The following is a 21,053-nucleotide window of genomic DNA, read 5'->3' on the forward strand; positions in this document are numbered from 1 at the left end:
AGAATGGTCCGGGACTGAAGCCTGAGAAATGAAAGGTAGAGAAACCAAATGGAGCTCTTTCAGATCATCATCCATAAAGACGCAGACAGAAGTTTGCATAAAATTTTGCAAAGAAGGGTCAGCATCCCAAATCCAGATGCTCATGGCGGCTGAGACCAGTTGCAGCATAGGCTTCAGCCAGATCCAAAATAAAGACAGTGGCAGGAGACGGAAGAATCATAACATCGGCATGGCAACTACTGCAATTGAGATCTGGCAACAGCCAAACAAAAGGGCTCCCAAACAGGAAGCATCACCACAGGCGCAACAGACCGAAAAAGCCCTGAAGCACTCGCCAGCTGCGTCAAATGAGAAAAGATCCGAGGAATATGCCTTTCAGAGGAGTCAAATAAAATCCGGTGAAAAGGCCCACTCTGCAACCATGGCAGGGCTCTGTTGAAGTACATGCGCCGCCAAAAGAGTCCCCAGACTCGGAACACAGGTGTTTTGCACCAGACTCCAGGATAGCCTCTGGGCATGATTTTCTTTAGAAGGGATGGACGCAGGCCTGCTCCCCAGCCCAAGATTACTCGGAAGAGGTGAAGTCTGAAGCTCCCACCCTCTTCCCCTAGTGCGCTACGGCACGCAGTACACAATCGCTGATCTGGCACAATCAATGTCCACATTCAACAATTAAGGGCTGGGGAGTCCATCCCAAACAATTGTGTGTCAAATCGAGGGGTTTTTGAGGTAGTAATAAAAGTTAGAAAAAAATATCGATTTTATAATCCAAGATGGCCACAGTCACGAATGTGCACCAAAAACAGCAAAAATAGAAAGGAAGTGGGGATCTGAACCCTACCCGCAAACTGTGAAAAACAATTTTAAAATAGTTTTACAAGCCACCCCTAAAAGTTCCCATAGGAGATAATGGAGGTTTTACTCACAGAATGTAGTGCCAGTCTGTCAACAGCTTTAAACAGCATTTGAATGGAGGAAAATAATTTTCTGCCTCAGAAACAGTTCTAAATGGAGCCAGACTTGAAATCTGACTGCTAGCCAGCCAGAGACAGACTATGACTTTCACCCCCACAGATCCTCGTCCACATAGTCAGGGGTGAGAAAGGCGGCCTGCGCCTTGAAACCCGGGCGAGTTTCACTCCAGACGCATACAGCCTTCGCTTGAAACCTGTGACAAGGTCACCAGCAAGCAGACTCCCAGGGGAAGGGACCCAGAGTCTAGAAATGGTGGCACACAGCAGGCTTGCTCCACAGATCCACCAGAGTTTCTCTGTGAAGCAGCAGTCCAGCACCGCAGGACTACATCCTTTCCTCTGACAGGGGACCACCATGAAGGGGTCTCAAGGCACTGAAACCACCGAGAAAATGAACTTTAAGCATAAAATAAGAAAAAGAAGCAGAACAACTACAAAAGACTTCTGCACGGATTGCTTGCAGAAATTGTAACTGGATATATTTACTAACTCTCAGGCTAAGGGAGTGGAGCATGTGTTCAGAAAAGTTGTGGATTTCTGCAACTCCTGGATTGCGGCTTGGGGATTGAACACTTAGCGTATATGGAATCCTGAAGGGACATAACAGAACTAGAAATTGTTGCTGCCATAGGAGCTAGAATAGCATCCAGGCTCTTTAAATTGCTGGAAATTAATACCTTTGCTTTTATTCTCTGAGGGGGGGAGGTTACATCACCCCACAACTTTTGAGGAAAGAGGATCTGCATTCTACTCACAGACAATTGCTCTGCAACACTAGATCTGCACTGTGGCAGATCAAATAGATCTTTGATTTTATATAGGTGTGGATGAAAATGTTGATGTGGCTGCTGTGCAGTTTAGCAGCATATACATACCGTACCTCATTTCAGAAGAGAAACAAACATTCTGTAACAATGGGGTCTTATCTACTACAGAAATGGGCATGAAAAGATATCTGATTAGCCAAGAACATCATAAGATGTAGCAAAATAAACTTGTGTCCTTTTACTCTACTTGACAACTGACTAGCTATCCAGAGATTGTAATTAAGTGGATTTTGGCAGTAAGCCACTATTCACTCAAAGAATATGCCTTCTGTGCTGTCATTTAAGTGAAGAGCTATAAAAGTTGCTTATAAAATGCACTGTCCAGCTCAATTACATAGCCCAAAATTGTGAATTTAACCTTCATCCAACATACCAAAACATTTAGTCTTGTGAAAAAATTAGGACACCCCATGAAATATTCAGTTCTTTCTTAAGAAATGTTCACATATCGATGTCAAAGGATATCTCTGGAAAGGAAAGTGATGTAATTGCAGGTAACAAACAAAAATTTTCTTTGATTTACTCATGAAACAAAAGATATCCACAGTGTATTCTAACTGAGGAATAAATTAGGACACCCCCACATATCCTCCCCACTTAAAGTGGCTCAAATCACACACAGGTGTTATCACTCAGGTGCACATGATTAGAACATCATTACTCAGCATTTTGAAGGAGATTTGCCCTACTTAAACTTCATACATTTAGTTTGGTGTGCTCATGACTGCTGCAGTGAAAGTGAACGCCATGGTGAGATCAAAAGAGCTGTTTGAGGCCTTCACAAAGTAGACTGTAGCAGCTTATAAGTCTGGTAAGGGATTTAAAAAGATCTTGAAAGAATTTGACATTAGTCATTCCACAGTCCGGAAAATAATGTACAAGTGGAGGACTTTCCAAACAACTGCCAGCATGCTCAGGTCTAGCCGTTCAAGCAAGTTGGCCCCAAGAACAGAACGAAAATGATAGAAGGCTTGCGCCAGAAGACGTCTGAGGAGAGACTGGAAGCCCTGAATATGTATACCCTAGAGGAAAGGAGAGACAGGGGAGATATGATTCAGACGTTCAAATACTTGAAGGGTATTAACGTAGAACAAAATATTTTTCAGAGAAAGGAAAATGGTTAAACCAGAGGACATAAATTGAGGTTGAGGGGTGGTAGATTCAAAGGCAATGTTAGGAAATTCTACTTTACAGAGAGGGTGGTGGATGCCTGGAATGCGCTCCCGAGAGAGGTGGTGGAGAGTAAAACTGTGACTGAGTTCAAAGAAGCGTGGGATGAACACAAAGGATCTAGAATCAGAAAATAAGGTTAAATATTGAACTAAGGCCAGTACTGGGCAGACTTGCACGGTCTGTGTCCGTATATGGCCGTTTGGTGGAGGATGGGCTGGGGAGGGCTTCAATGGCTGGGAGGGTGTAGATGGGCTAGAGTAAGTCTTAACAGAAATTTCGGCAGTTGGAACCCAAGCACAGTACAGGGTAAAGCTTTGGATTCTTGCCCAGAAATAGCTAAGAAGAAAAAATAAAAAATTTAAATTGAATCAGGTTGGGCAGACTGGATGGACCTTTATCTGCTGTTATCTACTATGTTTAAGATGATAAAAGAAGTCTCCAAAAACCCTAAAATGTCATCACGGGACCTACAGCAGGCTCTTGGTACTGTTGATGTGATAGTGCGTGCATGCCTCTGCATGCCTCTACAATCAGAAAGAGACTACACAAATTTACCTTGCATGGGAGGTGTGCAAGGAGGAAACCCTTGCTCTCTAAGAGAAACATAAAGGCCAGACTGAAGTCTGCCATAGAGAACGTAGATAAACAGGACTTCGGGAATAGTGTTCTATGGACAAATGAGTCTAAAATTGAATTATTTGGACACCAGAAAAGAGGACATGTTTGGTGTACACCAAATACAGCATTCCAGTAAAAGAACCTCATACCAACTGTGAAGCATGGAGGTGAAATGTCACGATTTGGTGATGGCTTTGCTGCAGCAAGACCTGGCCAGCTCACCATCATAGAATCCACCATGAATTCTACCGTTTATCAGACAGTGCTTGAGGATCACGTGAGACCATCTGTAAGAAAATTAAAGCTGAAGTGGAACTGGACCCTACAACACAACAATGACTCCAAAACATATCAGTAAATCTACCAAGGACTGGCTGAAAACTAAGAAATGAAGAGTCCTGGAGTGACAGAGTCAAAGCCCTGATCTTAATCCCATTGAGATGCTGTGGGGTGATTTGAAACAGGCTGTACATGCAAGAAACCCTTCAAACATCTCACAGCTGAAAGAATTCTGCAATGAGGAATGAGCCAAACTTTATATCTTGCTTCATGAGTAAATAAAGGAAAATTTTTGTTGTTTACCTGCAATTACAAAAACAAAGCAAAACCGCAGGAAATATACAAGGTGCAGGTGATTTATTCAATTCAAAAAAATTATTTCAATGAATTTTAAAATCAACATTTAATAACAAAAAAATAATAATAATAATCTAAAGATAGGTTCTTGATGTAAAGTGTATCGGACCCGACACGGTCTGTGTTTCGAAGAACACTTCTTCCTCAGGAGTCCAGAATATACTTGGCATAGATATGCAAGAACCATATGGATCAAATCAATAAGCAAAAAATCTTGGGCACAGGCGAAAAAAACTCTCCTATAAATAATGCTGTTCAGAGAGATGCTCACAGCAGTAATACAATTACATCACTTTCTTTTCCAGAGATTAAAAAAAATAATAAATTTGACTTCGATATGTGAACATTTCTTAAGAACTGAACATTTCATGGGGTGTCCTAATTTTTTCACATGGCTATCTGGTCTGTAACTATGGCAGCCAATAGCTGAATTTGAGAATTTAAAGGGATTGTCCTTTATGGGAGACTTAGAATTAAGAAAATCTGGAACTTGTTGCTGGAAGATGTGGCAACAGTAGTTAGCATAACTGGGTTAAAAAAAAAAAAAAAAAAAAGATTTGGCCAAGTTCCCAGGGAAAGTCTATACAGTAGTCTGCTATTGAGACAGATATGGGGAAACCAATGCTTGCCCTGGGATTCGTAGCATGGAATTTTGCTACGGGTTTCTGCCAGGTATTTGTGGCCTGGATTGGCCACTGTGGAAACAGGATACTGGGTCAGATGGACCATTGATCTGACCCAGTATGGCTATTATTATCATCCAAGATCAACATTTACATAGATTCTGATGCCACAAGTTGTAACTTAAATTTCAGTGTATTTCTTCAGAAGTACACCCAGGATTAAAAGCTCCACGCTTCTAAGATGCAACAGATGATGCCAACTTTGTCTTGGTCTGATCTCAGTTGCAGTGACCTGTATTTATTATGTATGTTAGCGTTTTAACAGTAAAATGTCCATTTCAAAATTTCTACTACACAGAGCTTGGGGACATTCAGTTGAAATTTGTTTGACTTTGGGGATACTTAGCTTAAAGTTGGGAAGCGTTGGTTTAAAGATCAGCCACCAATCCCTACAGCAAGGGTGTCAAACTAGAGGTCTGCACGAGAACGGGAATCCCCCTAGGTCAACAGGACTTCCATGGGGACCTCCTCCAAGGCCCATGGGACTCCCACGGGAATGGAACTGGGGTTCCAATCCCGACTCGAGGCCTACCTTATTTCTGGTCCTGAGCTCCGAGTCCCGACGAATCAGCAGCATGGAGCTCATCACGTAGGCATGAAGTTCAGTACAGGCACACATTGGTTCAGCTGCAGCACAATGGGCCAATCACAAACGACCTCAGAGATCTAAGGTAGTTTGTGATTGGAACATTGTGCTACAACTGAACCAATGTGTGCCTGTGCTGAGCTTACTGCCTATGTGATGAGCTCCAGAGGAGGGAGAACAGGCGGCTGAGTTGCTGCTTCTGGGGAGCTGTGGCGCTTCACTTTTCGTTGCCTTTGTGCAGCCGCCCAAGCGAGGAGCGGGATGGCTGGCTCCCAGCTGCGTTCTGCTCTGTCCCCACCTGAGCTGGCGGGGTTAAGTGTGGGCACTGGGTCTGGAGAAGAGAAGGACCTTGGGGGGGGGGCAGGGCAGGCCAGGCCAGAACACTGCACCTCCCCCTCCAAGGCTCCCCGCTGCTGTGGTGAAGGTGGCTGCAGCTCCTGGGCACTGAGGTGGCTGGCTGGGAGAGGGCCTTCTCCTCCTGCCAAACCACTTGGCAGGAGCTGGCTGGTGCTGCTGATGGGGTTGGGGAAGGAAAGAGAGGAGAGTCAATTTGGCCCACAGGTTAGGCAGGGGTGGGCTTGGGATTGTGGGGGACAGCTAGGGGGAAGGGAGAAGGAAGTGACAGGCAGGCCAGGGTGAGGAAAAGAAAGAGTGAGAGTTAGCATGAAGGGAGAGAATGAGATGGTAGGGAGAGGAGGGAGAGCACAAGATAGCAGAGACAAGTAAGCAGGCAGTATGGCTAATATGAGAACTAGCAAAAGGGATAGACGACAACCATCATGAGGGGTAGGGAGAATGAAGCAAAAATGACATGGAGCATGGGATGACAGGTGGCTAGAGAATAAGGTGGCACAGGCCAGCCAAGGTGATAGCCTTCCACCTTGGGCAGAGAGAGATGTAGGGATGGGGTGAAGGGGAAGGGAGAGAATCTAGTGACAGAACAGGCATAAGGGGATACAGAGATGATGGTGACAGGATCAGGGGTAGGGAGAGTGTGGTGATGGTGACAAGGAAGCAAGTGGGCCAGTGTGAGGGGTAGGGAGGTTGTGTTCTGTATGTATGAAAAGGACTGTTTTCTTTTAGCGTTGACTGTGCAGGATCGATCTGTATTAATCTGGCTTCAGTTTAACAATGGGTATATTAATGTTCTAATGCTCACCGCAGTGTTTATGATGCTCCCTTTTCCTAGGTGCACCCTCGCTTTGTGACTCATGGATTATTACTAAAAATATTTTTTTATAGAAAGGAGGGTGTATTAAAAAAAAGATTGTATTTTATTGTTGGTTTAAATAAACTAAGGCTTTTAATAGGGACAGGTAACTTTTATGGAGGGATGGGCGGGGACAGGTGGGATTCCTCGCAGGGACGGTGGGATTTCTGTTCCCACGCAACTCTCTATGTCAGACCAAATTTGGCCCGCAGAGAAATTAGATTTGGCCCTCTCCTCCTTCCCTCCCTCACCTTCATAGCAGCCTGCAGAAGATCACTGGTCAGCTGTAGAGAACCTAGCAGGCTGCCGTTGACCTCCGCAGCACGTCCCCCTCTGCTACGGTTCCTTACGTCAGAGGGAACGTGCTGTGGAGGGCGACGGCAGCCTGCTAGGTTCGCTACAGCTGACCAGCGATCCTTTGCAGGCTTCTTTGAAGGTGAGACCGGGAAGCTGGAGGATGCTAGAAAGAAGACAGGCCCTGATGTATAAAGAGGGGGGAAAACATGCAGGCCTTCGAGGGGGGGACAGTGGGCCCTGGTGTAGAAGTACACAGAGGAACGGAAGGAGAGGTAACAAACAGACATGCATATGCCAGATGGAGAGGGAGAGAGACGGTGGGCCCTGGGGTGGTGGGGAAGGAGGGAGAGAAACTGGCTAGGAGGGTACTTGAGAAGAGAAAAGGCGAGACGGTGGGCCCTGGGGTGGTGGGGAAGGAGAGAGAGAAGCTGGATGAAAGGGTAGTTGAGAAAAGGAGAGACGGTGGGCACTAGGGTGGTGGGGAAGGAGGGAGAGAAGCTGGATGAAAGGATAGTTGAGAAAAGGAGAGACGGTGGGCCCTGGGGTGGTGGGGAAGGAGGGAGAGAAGCTGGATGAAGGAAAAATTATGTTCTTAACTGTTAATTTTCTTTCCTTTAGATGCAGTAGATGAATCCAGAGACTAGTGAATCACTGGAACAGACTCCCACTCCAGGTGATAAAGGCCAGCAGCGTGACGGATTTTAAGAAAAAATGGGATACTCACGTGGGATCTTTAAGGGAGTAAATTCAGGGGGGGGGATACCTGGAATGGGCAGACTTGGTGGGCTATAGCCCTTTTCTGCCGCTTTTTTTCTATGTTCTATGTTTCTAGTGGGATAGTAGACATCTACCAGCAGGTGGAGATAGAGAAACTGATTAACAGGTGGTCCTACCGCCGCAGCCAGCACTAAAAACGCTAGTGTGGCTTTGTAAAGGAGGGGGTTAATGTTTGACTAGTATAAATATTTAAAAAAAAAACAAAAAAAAAACCCCAAACAAACCTCTCATCCTAAAAATGCTTTACAGATTAAAGTGAAGTTAAAATTCAATAGTTTGAGCAAAGATGTATATGCAGAAGATGTTTTTTCCTATTGCTATGAAAAAAAGTATTCATTAAATGCTGATAAATCTCACAAAATAAGTGACATAAGCTTTAAACAAAGATTAGTTGTGTTCTTGATGCTCTGCCTCGGCAAGGGCTTATATGATTGATTTGCTGGAAGTTGAGATATGGCAAAAAGCCATTTCCACTGTACTGTTAAGGCAGTCCTTCATTCAACAACATTGACCTACTTGTTTATTTTAGGATGAAACATCAACAGCCTTGTGATTTTCTAATTCCAGAGGAATAATGGCAATAAGCTAACACATTCCATTTTGTAAGTGTAAGTAACTGAAACCTGAACTTTATCTCATGCGTTTATTTTAAGCACAAATATACATTCTTTCCTAGTCCACCAGGAAGCCACAAGATTACAAATGAAATACTTCTGCATACAATAGATCACTACCTTACTGTTTAAAAGGTTCTAAAGGAAACAATTTACCTATTCTGGGGCCAACTAAGAACCCCAATATCACCTGAACTCACAGTAAAAAGCCTATTTAAAAAAGGAAACTGCAAGCAGTCAGTTCAAAAGTAAGAATACAAAATATCTATCCATGATGTATTAAATGTAGTATGCCAGCTCACAGAAACATGACCTAGATTTTTCATACAACTTTTTCTCCCCAACAAGTCCAGCCAAGCTACATAATACTACACTGCATTCCAATTTTACTCTATGACAAACCAGTTGATGAGCAACAAGGAATATAAGGAACCATTAGTATGGCCATTTCTAAAATTAGCACAAAATGTTAAAGCAGAACTACTGTATTTTTCGCTCCATAAGACACACCCTAGATTTAAAGTAGGAAAACCAGAAAATAAACATTCTGAACCAAATTGTGTACTAATATATATACCAGGTTCTGCATCCTGTCTCACCTTCCCTGCCAAGCTGTTCATTTCATTTTTCATATACACACAATACACACAGCAGATATAAATTATCAAAACTGACACATTTTGATCACTAAATTGAAAATAAAATAATTTTTCCTACTTTTGTTGTCTGGTGATTTCATGAGTCTCCCTTCCTTCCTTTCTTCACTCAAGCCCAAAAATTGTCCCTTTCTATTCCCTCCCTCCCTCCCCTGTCCCAAATTCGTGCCCCCTCCCACTCACTGCCTTTCAGCCTTTGTTTTGACCTACCTCCCTCCCATGTCCCGAGTTTGTGCCCCTTCACTGCCTTCTAGCCTTTGTCCTTCGTTCTCCTTCCCTTCCATATCCTGAGTTCGTGCCTCCTTGTTTTCACTGCCTTCTAGCCTTTGTCCTCCCTGCTGCGCCGGAAATTGCCTTCCTCCCTCCCTGCATGCTGAAACCTGCCTACCCTCCGCCGATTCCTCCTCCTCTGGCCCCGATCCGCCGCCGATGCGCCACAACACAAAGAAGAAAGTTCTGACTTCGGGAGAAGGCTTGTGGGCCGGCGACGTACAATCGCTGCACGCTGGCCCTTCCCTTCTTTGAGTTGCGGCGCAGCGGCGGCCGGCAGGGAGCAGGAGCAGCAGTCAGCCCACATACCCTCATACCCCCAACGAGTGGGTCATTTAAAAAAGTTACACCAGGGTGAGTGTTTTGGTTGTTTTTTTTTTAATTTTTTTATTTATAAATTTAAATGATTTACAATATCAAAAGATAAAGGATAAAGGTTTCTTACAACAATTTTTCAGCAATATTCATACAACACAAACATTCCTTTTCAAACCCTCAAATAATGGGGAGACATGCAACTTTCCAACTAACAAAAATAAGGAAAACAAAGAATTGGTTCTCGATTCAAATGACTCTAACCATTCAATTACTATTGGGAATCTTACATCCACCATTTTCTCAGTGATGAATCATTAAAACAATAGGAAAAATCATTTCTGTTCTCGAGCTATTAGAAATTGTTGCAGTTGAATGGGATCCCAAAATACATATTCAATGTCTTGTAATTTGACAAGACATTTGCATGGAAATTTTAAATAAAAAGATGCCTCTAGAGCTAGAACGCTTGTTCTTAATTTCAAAAATTCTTTCCTTCTTAGTTGCGTAGCTCTAGAGACATCAGGAAAAATTCTAACAAAATCTCCACAAAAGGGGGTGTTTAAAAAAAAAAAAGGGGTTAGGTGGAAATTTCAGTGCGTCTTATGAAGCAAAAAATACGATATTCTCTTGTAAAACTCTAGAAGTACAGTGGTACCTTGGATTACGAGCATAATCCGTTCCAGGAGCATGTTCATAATCCAAAATGTTCGTTTATCAAAGCGAGTTTCCCCACAGGAAATAATGGAAACTCGCTTTGCTACGTTCCCCCCCCCCCACATAACCGGCATCGCTCTCCCCCCCCCCCCCTGCTCGCAAAGGCCCCCTCGCTCCAACCGCCCCCCCCCCCCCCCGCCCGAACTTAAACTTACTCCCACCCATCTGGCACCGACACGCAGGCACAGATTGTGCCGGTGCCTAGAAGATATTCCGGCTTCTACCTGCCTTGAGCATGCATCTGCGCATGCTCAAGGACTTCTAATTCTCCCCCTCGCCAAGATTCTCGGCATGCGCAGATGCATGCTCAAGGCAGGCAAAAGCCAGAAGATCTTCTAGGCACCGGCACGATCTGTGGGTGGGTGGGGTGTAAGTTTAAGTTGTTCGGGCGGGAGGGGCAGGTTCACGCAGGGGGGGGTGCCGATTGGAGCGAGGGGGCCTTTGCGAGCTGGGGGGAGTGATGCCGGTTATCGGGGGGGGTGCTCGCAAATCCGAGTCAACGCTCGGTTTGCGAGTCAAAAGTTTGCCGAGTGTTTTGCTCGTCTTGCAAAACACTCGCAAACCGGGTTACTTGCAAACCGAGGTTTGACTGTATAACTGAAAGAGGCTCATCATTAAAATAACTTCAGCATCATAAAGTTTGCAAATTATAGATAAGCAATGTATTAAACGCAAGGTAGAGCAGTTTCATAGTTCCCTTAACTGAGCCAACTGACTATTGGAGAAATACCATAATGTGCCCTAGTTTTCTTGCATCCTACCCTCTTCCAGCACACACTCTTTTACAGTTCTATATAAGGAAAAAAATGCTTTAAAATAAAACAAGTAATTTGGGCCTCCATGTGCTTTCACTACCCATGCTTACTTACATTTGAGCGTCATGGAACAATCTAACCACCAGCTGAAAGTCCTTGCCTCAAATAAATAGAACTAAACAACTTGCTTAAAACCCCACAACATGAATATCCATTTATTTCAATTTCTTAGTTCAGTACACATACTGCAATTAAAGCCAGATATGTATTGCCTTTATTAGCTGCCTATCCAACAAGGGCTGAAACAAGATAGCATACATAAAAGAAAAGAGGCATTAGTACAGTGGTCTCCAACTCAAATCCTTTGCAGGGTCACATTTTGTATTTGCAGGTACTTGGAGGGCCTCAGAAAAATAGGTAATGTCTTATTAAAGAAATGACAATTTTGCATGAGGTAAAACTCTTCATAGTTTATAAATCTTTCCTTTTGGCTAAGTCTTAATAATAATATTGCAATTTATAGCTAAAGAGACATATGATCAAGAAACTGTTTCATTTTACTTTTCTAATTATGATAAATATACCGAGGGCCTTAGAATAGTACCTGGCGGGCCTCCTGTGGCCCCCCAGGCTGCGAGTTTGACACCATTGCATTAGTAGTACTTAAAGTTAGAACACCCAGTGAATGGATATCACCAAATATCACCTGCTGCACTTCTTCCTGCCCTCATATATATATATTATTTACTGTATTATGGTTATCAACCATCGTCCCTTCTTCCTTGGAACAAGCTGCCCAAATCCCTACAGCAGGCTCCATCTCTGGTAGTGTTCAAGCCCACCTCTTCATGAGTGCTTTCAACTCCTAATTCCTCTCACCTCACCTATCCTCAACCCTATGTCATGTCCATCTGTCCAAGTTAGATTGTAAGCTCTTCTAAGCAGGGATCATCTATTAAATGTCAAAATATATAGTGCTGCATATGTCTTTCAGCACTATATAAGTGACAAATAGTAGTAGTAGTAGCACCATGTCAAAGATTACCAATACAGATAAATCACGAAACAAAATACTTACATAGATGAGACCAGAATAGTATCTGTCCTTCAAATTGTGCAACACAGAGGCCTCATTTAAGCATGTTAATTCTGCCATATCTTCAACTTTGGAAAATTTTGGTGGATTCATCTTTTGAATATCATCCTTATTGACCATAGCTTTCTTTCCATTTTCTGCCAATTCCACAACAACTTCTTCTCCCCGTTCCTCTTTGATGCTGGCTGCTTCAAAACCATGGCGTTCAGATGGTATCCACACAAGCTTTTTAGCAGTCCAGTCGGCTTGTGTAGCAGGATTATAAACTAAATCCCTATCAACAAAGAGATACCTCTCTGGATCTTCCTGTCCAGCTCTTTGCGCCATTATATCCAGGAGCATCCACTAGCAAAGATCTAGTTATCGAAAAAGACAAATAAGAAGTGAAAATCAGACTGAACTATTATATAAAACAGTTAAGGTAAAATATTAAGAGAACGTATTATTATTTTTAATTTAAAGAACAAAAAAAGATAAAGACCCCATATAGAAAGTTGGTTATTTAAGAACCTATAGAAGATTTTCAAATTATTTTTGGCCAGCGTGGTAAAAATATAGGGCCTGTTTTACAAAGTCGCACTAGCGGCTGCCGCGCAGCAACAGCCCCGAAGCCCTTTAAATCTCTTTGGGCTTCGGGGCCGTTATCGCGCAGCAGCCATTAGCACAGCTTTGTAAAACAGGCCCGTAGTACCCATGGGCCAACAGTGATCATTAACTTTATGGAGACCAATGGCCAAATTACTAGGTATATAATGCAGCAACACAACACACCTTGGGCTCCTTTAACAAAGCCATGCTAGTTATTCTGGCACACCAAATATTATGAAGCCCATAGGAACTGGATGGACTTTGTCTCATTTGCCAGACCAGAATAATTTGTACAGGTTTATAAAAGGAGCCCCTTAAGCTGAGTCAAGTCTTCCAGAGAAAAGCAGTCTTGTTTGAAAATTTTTAGAGAATTGGATTGATGTCTCCTCTGTAGTTCACTGGGAATGCCCAGATTTTGATCTACGAGGTTTTGCGGTCTAGAAATGTAATGTAATGTAATGTTTCAAAACCCATAACTAACAAAAATTGTTGTTGTATTCTATCCTATCAGAACATGAGGAATTCATTTTACTTTTCTAAACAGTTCTGCATGTTGTTTTAGTTTATAATAATGGAATACTGGCAAGGGGGAGTGGCAAAGGAGAGGTAGAGAGAACTAATAGAATGTCTTATTACACTCCTAGAAAGCAGATGTTAAGGTCACAGCTGTTAGAATACTTGTCAAATGTTTAAATGCCTTTCAAAGCTACTGAGATGTGTAGAACTGTTGGATAAGGAAAGACTGTCACCTCTACTAATTAAATGTACTAGTACCAGGGACAACACTGCTGCTTAAACAGAAAGATATCTACCAAGTCCCAAGGTGAAAAGTGAACTACTGAATCTAATAAATTTTGGTAGTATCTGTACTGAAAATAAGTTACTTGTAACAACCACTCTTGAAATCTAAAAAAAAATAATAATAATTTAGATTTATTCCCAGTTTCATTTTGAGCATCATATATACAGAGGGAACCGTATGTGATAGGAGGTGAGAGGCTGATAAGCACAGATGGAGAAAGGGACCTTGGGGTGATTGTGTCTGAAGATCTAAAGGCATCTAAACAGTGTGATAAGGCAGTGGCTTTAGCAAGAAGGACGATAGGCTGTATAGAAAGAGGAGTAACCAGCAGAAGATGGGAGGTGCTGATGCCCCTGTATAGGTCATTGGTGAGGCCACACTTGGGAGTATTGTGTTCAGTTTTGGAGGCCGTATCTGGCGAAAGATATAAAAAGACTTGAAGCGGTCCAGAAGAAAGCGACGAAAATGGTAAGGGGTTTGAACAAAAAGAAGTATGAGAAGAGACTGGAAGACCAAAATATGTATACTCTGGAGGAAAGGAGGGACAGGGGAGATATGATACAGATATTTAAATACTTGAAAGGTATTAATATAGAACCAAATCTTTTCCAGAGGAAAAAAAAAAAAGGTAAAGCTAGAAGGCATAATTTGAGGTTACAGGGAGGAAGACGGGAGCAATGTTAGGAAATTCTTCACGGAGAGGATGGTAGATGCCTAGAATGTCCTCCCGAGGGAAGTGGTGGACAGGAAAACCGGTGGTGGAATTCAAAAAAGTGTGGGATAAAAATAGAGGATTTCTAATTAGAAAATGAAGGATGTAAATTAAGGAACTAAGGCTGGTATTGGACAGACCTGCATGGTCTGTATCCCATATATGGTGATTCAGTGTAGAAAAGGTTGGGATGGACATCAATGGGAACTCCACTAATTTGGAACATGAGGATGTTACTGGCCAGGCTTTACGGTAAATATCCTGCAAACAACGGGATGGTTGGATAGGCTGGAGTGAGCTTGGACGGCAACTTCAGCATTTGGAACAGGGACAATACCAGACTTTACAGTCTATGGCCCAGAAATATCAAAGAAGAGACAAGCTAATTTAATCATTTATTTTTTAATGGGTATAACTTATGGGCAGACTGGATGGACCGTTCAGGTCTTCATCTGCTGTCATTTACTATGTTACTACGGTATGTAGAACCACAATTTTAGGGACATGACATGCAAAATATGAGCTAGCAATTCTAGCAAGATGTTTAGGTTAACAGCCTAATTCTTTTCACACAGTTTTTCCTGCAATATCAAGAACAATAATGGCACTACAAAAGAAACCCAATTTTCAATAGCAAAAGGAGCCTCTATATCAGGCAAAGAGAAAAGTTCAGCTAAGCTACCTTGATGTGCTTTTAAACACACGAGTCTGAGCCACCTTACTTAGGAACAAAATCAAGAGGCTACTGCTTGGTATTAACTCAAGGGCAGATAGTCATTCCTTAACATATTTCAAATCATTTCAATAGAAGCATAAAGCATAAAGATCTTGATCCTCATTTGGAATTCTTAGTAATTCTTTAGTAGATTTAAAAACTGAATAGGTTACGCGGCCTTTGCTTTATTTCTTTTGTTTTGTCTCTCAATTCAGTTTTTCTAGTTTTGCTTGTGGCTCAGTGTACCTTCAAAGCTCCTTTGAATTTCTTATAAGATCCAACCTAATCAAAGACAGCAATAAGTTCCAAAGTATAGGTGCAAAGAAGAAGAAAAAAAGCCGACTCTCTCAGAATCAAGCTAAGTACAAAAAACTGAAGGGAATCACCCACAGGTTTCCTCCTAAGAGCAGAGAATTCAAGTGAGGGCATAAGGAATAAATTAGTAATGACAAAAAATAGAAGGCCAGAGTGAAATGACACATTTGTCTTTTATTAACACTGTCTATTAGAACCTAAGATCAATACTGCATCCATGTACTTTAGAAGCCGCAACAGTGTCTTGTCTGAAAACCTGTATGTGCCAATATAACCTATCCTTTTATTTACTTGCTATTGTTCCCTGTAGAAGTTAATCAGGCATTAAAAGCAGGCTTGTTTCATATTAGAGACTGAGTAAATATTAAACTATTGGCATCCACTATGGATAAAGAGCCTCTATATTAGGGGTTCTTAACCTGGGGTCCATGGATGGGTTTCAGGGCGTCTGTGAGGGTCAGATAAAAATTCAAATTATATTCCCAAACAGCCCAGTACTGTTGATTTTTTTCTCACAGATAACGAGACAGTAGATGTAGAAGTAGAAGTAGTAGTAGTAGTAGTAGTAGTATTAATGGTGGTAGAAAATGTAATAGTAGATCTGTTTTAATTTGCACAAGAGGACTGTATTTCATAATTATGAGGAGTATTTTTTAGATTATTTACTTTAAAATTTAATAATATTTTGTGTATGTCATGTACGAGAATCAAATCTTGATAAATAAAATACAATATATTTCTTGCATGCAAAGTTGTGTTTTTGTGAATATTTCTGGGGACGGGGGTCCATAGCTTTCATCAGATTCTTAAATGGGTCCGTGACTCAATAAAGGTTAACAATCACCGCTCTATATACTTTTTTATATGCAAGTTTCATATTGGCATCCACATACCCTTGCACATATTTTCAGAATAATCTTCTAACTACCGTAGTTTATAATTTCAAAAACCACCACCAAGCTAAAAGGTGCTAATGCATAAACAAAAACATTTAATTGGTGTCCTTTAACAGTTCCACTTAAACTAAAATTTACACAAGGAAATATTTGTTTTCACTATAACTTGCCTTCAGTTAGCAATGAAGAAAAGCTGGACAAATATTAAACTGATTTTATTGATGTAGTGTATTTCTACAATTGAGATGAAATACATACTGGTAAGCATAAACAAACATATACATACTAAAAACAAAACAAAACACAACAAAGCTATAAGCATCAAAGCTATCAAATATCCAGATTACTCATTTAGAGCAATGGCATATCCAGCTAAGATCAACATTGAACTGATCATCACAAGAGTTAACAAAACCACTGTGCACATCTCAAAAGCCAATTTTTCTTTAAAAAATGCAGCATAATTATATTTTAGTCTCTGACCATTATTGTTATGTCTCTATGGGTCTTATGGTTTAGTAGTGACCCTCTTCCCTCAAGGTGCATGTCCCTGTGGGTCTTGTGGTAGAGTGGTGGTGACCCTCCATCCTCAAGGTATGTGTTCCTATAGGTTTTATGGTAGAGCGGGAATATCCTGTGTTTATTTTTGAGTCAGGTCTATAAAGGGTGATAAAGGTTAGGCACTAAAGATCTATGCACTTTGCTAGTATAATACTTTCATTATAAATACAATCCATCCTATTATTCTCTCTACAAGAAACTTTCCAACCACTATCTATCCCATTTGTTGTGTCTATCCAAATTAGACTGTAAGCTCTTCTGAGCAGGGACCTTCTAATACATTTTAAATGTGCAGTGATGCATATGCTTTTCAGTGCTATAGAAATGATAAATAATAATAGTAGTACAGTAATAGTATTGCAAGTGTTTTAACATGTCAAAGCTGATCGTCCTGTTACTTTTGTTTATTAGCGACAGGTAAAATACCTACTTTCGTACTTTATAATTTATTACAGTTATGCTTTCATTTTCCAAACTCACAATCCAAGTAGTATTTTGGTGACAATACCATCCCAGAAACCACAGTTAAAAGGATATACTGTACATGCCAGCTGCATGTCTAATTGAAAGTCACTTTATTTATCATGATGTGACCCGTGTGTCCCTCCTCTTTACCACAAATTAAACCATTACCTCAACTCGAAGATGTAAAATAAGTGGGAAATGATAGTGGCATGATAAATTGACATATATATGTTTCCACGAGCTGCTTTCGGTAGCCATTCCTCCAAGCTAACAGACAGCTAACTTAAGGCTGAATCTACAATGAAAGGGGGTGGGGTGACAAAAGAAAATGGCTACCTTTTGGGGAAAGATTTTAATATGTTCAATCTTAAAAAAACAAAAAAACAAAAGCGAGGAAAACAGAAAATACTATATACGAGCAGAAGGAGACCAAGTTAAAATCCACTTGGATCTAGTTATACATAACAGCAGATCGCGATCAATGCGGTAAATTGGGGGAGGGGAAAGCAGATAAGGATTCAATACTGCAAAGGCAGCGATAAAAGACAAAACAACGGCTGAGGGGGTATACCATTGAGAAAGTATCCTTAATATTTCCTCCAAGCATGGAAAGGAGCAGGGGCAGCCTGAAAACCGCCTGTAGCAGTAAGCTTAGTCCTACATAACGGAGCATGTGTCCCTCAGTCTGATGGCGGAAAGGGTAAGGAGGGGGAAATACCATCTCGTATTAGGGGGGGGAACCCCAAACAGTTAAATGTTCCCCCCCCCCCCACCCCTCGCTCCTCGGAAAACGAAAAGCCCCCTCCCACCTCCCCTCCGCGAACCCAACCGTTTTCTTTGCATGCGGAGTCAGTACAGTCCGCCTCACGCGCTGCAGCGGTACCGCCAGGCTCCAAAGAGGGTCGCGGACACGCTCATTGCAGACTCAACCCGTGTGAAATAAAACAGACGTTCAGCCGCCTCCTTCTGTTCCCAGACGCTATTAATAACGGTAATAAAGAAATGGAAGGGGGTGGCTCGTAAAGCTGGATAGATCAGTCTCATCTAGACACAAGCGGGGAAGGAAATAAAAGCGAACTTCACAGATATCTTAAGATAATCGTGTTTTAAATATGCTACTAATACCTTGGAGTGGTGCTCGCGTGCAACACGCCCCTTATCACCACTTTTCTTTCCTGAAAGGAGCCCACAGCAACCCCCCCGGGATGGACAGGACCGCACACACGGTCACGAGGGAAATAACACCCTTAGCAGCAGCACCAAGCAAGGCCCCAGGCACGGCTCGCTCACTCTCTCTCCACCGTCCCTTCCTCCCGGTGCGGAGCCGCTTACCTGGGAAAGGAAAGAGGGAGCCTGCGTCCAGCGGCAGAGGTAGCAGAGCCCCAGCTCACGCTCGCCTCCCTTTCTTTTCTTGTTCTCCTGTGGCGCCCTTCGCCTTCCTCTTCCTCCTCCCAAATAATAAGCCCAAATTCCTCTCGCCTCCCAGGATCCCTTTTTTTTTTTTTTTTTTTCCCTCTTTGCGCCAGAAACTCCCCCGACCCAGCAGAGGGGCTTAGCTCCACCCCCTACATCCCCGCCTCAGCCCCCACCACCTCCGAAGTCCTGCTGGATCCGATTGGTCCGCAATAAAGCCCATCAATCCAGGCGCCCGAGTCGATTGGTGAAGGCGACCTCGGTCATCGGTATTATTTTTGGTACAGGCCAGGCGGTTAGCAACGCACCGAAGCCACTTTGCTTGACCACCGTGCGCGTCGCTGATCAAATTCGGGCGGCGCGCTCATTGGCCGAGGACCGGGGTTGCAGCTGATTGGCTGAGACCTGGAGTCTTTCAACCCTTATTGGAGAACGTTTAAGCCAAAAAGCTTGAGGGAGTGAACCCTAGAGAGTAGGTCGACTCGTGGTCTGACAGCTGTGTGAGGAAACATGTGAGAGAGCAGTAATGTAACGGGATCCTGCTGAAGAGGGATGTTCTCCTGTATGTGGTTGTTTAATTATTTTACACTAATATTTTTAAAGGAAAAGCCAAGACAATCGATTTAAAGTTATGTGCTTGTCTAAAATTGAAGGGCAAGTGTTTTTATAGCTTTGAAGCGATTGAGAAAACAAGTCACTTGACTAAACTTAAGAAAATGGAAAAATACAACTTATAGGAAGGGAATTTGGATTTAGCTCTGTGCTTTTCAATGATACCTCAAGGTGAGTTACATTCACATACAGTAGACTGTTCTAGAGGGCTTACAATCTAAGAAACTCTTTTATTAAAGAATGTTATTGCTGGATAAACATAAAGGAATCCTGTATGGAAGGCATGGAATCAAGCAAGCTTAGTGGTGATTAGATGGCAACACTAGTAATTGAGAAGGAAAGCCAGGGCTGAGCAGTAGACTCCTGCATTCTGTGCACCTGATCACTACTGAATAGATAAGCCAATGCAGGGCAGATTTCAAAGGCTGTGCTGTGAAAATGGAAAGGACAAATCAAGTATGCATACAGTGGCGTAGCAAGAATAGGAGGCGCCTTCTTTGTGCGCACCTTCCCTTCCTTCCATATCTCTTTAACTCTTCACCAACATGAGCAGCATCTCCAACCTGCGTCTGCCACGGCTCTCCCTCTGACATTGCTTCCTGATCCTGCAACCAGGAAGTGACTTCAGAGGGAGAATCAAGGCTAGCTCAAGCAGGAGGTTGGAGATGCTGCTTGCACTGGCAAAGAGCCAAAGAGGTATGAGGTGAGTCATGGAGAAGAAGATAGCTGTTGGCATCCCTATCATGACGGTGCTCAGGGCAGTTATCCATCTCCCCCCTCCCCTACTACATATGCATACAGTGGCATAGTATCATATCATACCTTATTATGAGTTTATCTTGTTGGGCAGACATATCTACAGTTATCAACTATGTTGCTATGATAATCCGTATTGTAGGAGATAATGCTTAGGGCAAAACACCTTAAAACATTTTGCAGTAACTTCCCCTTTTCTGCAATCTGCACACTAACAATAGTTTGTTTGTTTTTTTAATTTGGGAAGATGTGTGTGATGGACAGGGAATAGGCATGAAAGTGTATTAGTGTGTTCTGATTTGCACATGCTAACTGGATAATATAGACAGGCTGCCTTTTATCAAGCTGCGTTAAGGTTTTTTATAGTGCATTGCTATGGTAAAAGCTCCGATGCTCATAGAAATTCTATGAGCGTCAGATCTTTTACCGCAGTGGCCTGTGATAAAAAAAATCCTAACACAGCTTGATAAAAGGGGGCCTTAATGTGGGTTCACTTAGCCTAAGCCTTCTAAACAGGAGGTGGTAAGTTCTCCTATGCATTAAGAAAAATTAGCACGGGATCTACAAAAAAACTGTCTATTAAAAAAAAAAAAAAAAGCTCTGAATACTGCCACATTAAATCTGAGCTTAGCATGTAGGGAAATTTCTGCATTAAATCACATTAAGCCCAGGTTTTAACCTCTAGTAAAAAGGTGCAAAAGTTTGTATCTGACTCAGGTAACAGATACTGAAGAATTGTCAGTATGATTTGAATCCTGGGCTTCCCTGGTTCTTAGCATACTCTTCTATTCCTGGGTAAAATCACTTCTATACCTATCCCAATACATTCAGTAATAATTCCGGGGGGGATATTTATATTGAGTTCTTTCATTAAGCAATTTAAATTCCTGCTTCTACTGTTATGGAGATTCCAAGTTACACAGTTCCAAGCTGGAGATATGGGACAGTCCTGGCTTTCTGACCACCTCATTCTTGAACATTTATGGAACTTGCAGCACTGATTTCAATTAGCAG

General features: G+C 42.3%; 1 protein-coding gene across 2 annotated transcripts in view; it reads right to left on the bottom strand.

Annotated features, from left to right (window-relative positions):
- The window catches only part of MYH10 (myosin heavy chain 10), a 365,956-nt gene extending 347,209 nt beyond the window's left edge, over positions 1–18,747 (bottom strand). For both annotated transcript variants that reach the window (XM_033960583.1, XM_033960584.1), the window contains exons 1-2: positions 18,591–18,747; positions 12,187–12,560 (exon numbers count right to left, since the gene is read on the bottom strand). In XM_033960583.1, coding sequence (XP_033816474.1) covers positions 12,187–12,546 — 360 coding nt within the window. In that variant the 5' untranslated portion in view covers positions 12,547–12,560; positions 18,591–18,747. The remainder of the gene's footprint in view (positions 1–12,186; positions 12,561–18,590) is intronic.
- Between the last annotated feature and the right edge of the window lie 2,306 nt (positions 18,748–21,053).

This window comes from Geotrypetes seraphini, chromosome 10 (assembly GCF_902459505.1).
Source record: "Geotrypetes seraphini chromosome 10, aGeoSer1.1, whole genome shotgun sequence".
Taxonomy (NCBI): Eukaryota; Metazoa; Chordata; class Amphibia; order Gymnophiona; family Dermophiidae; genus Geotrypetes; species Geotrypetes seraphini.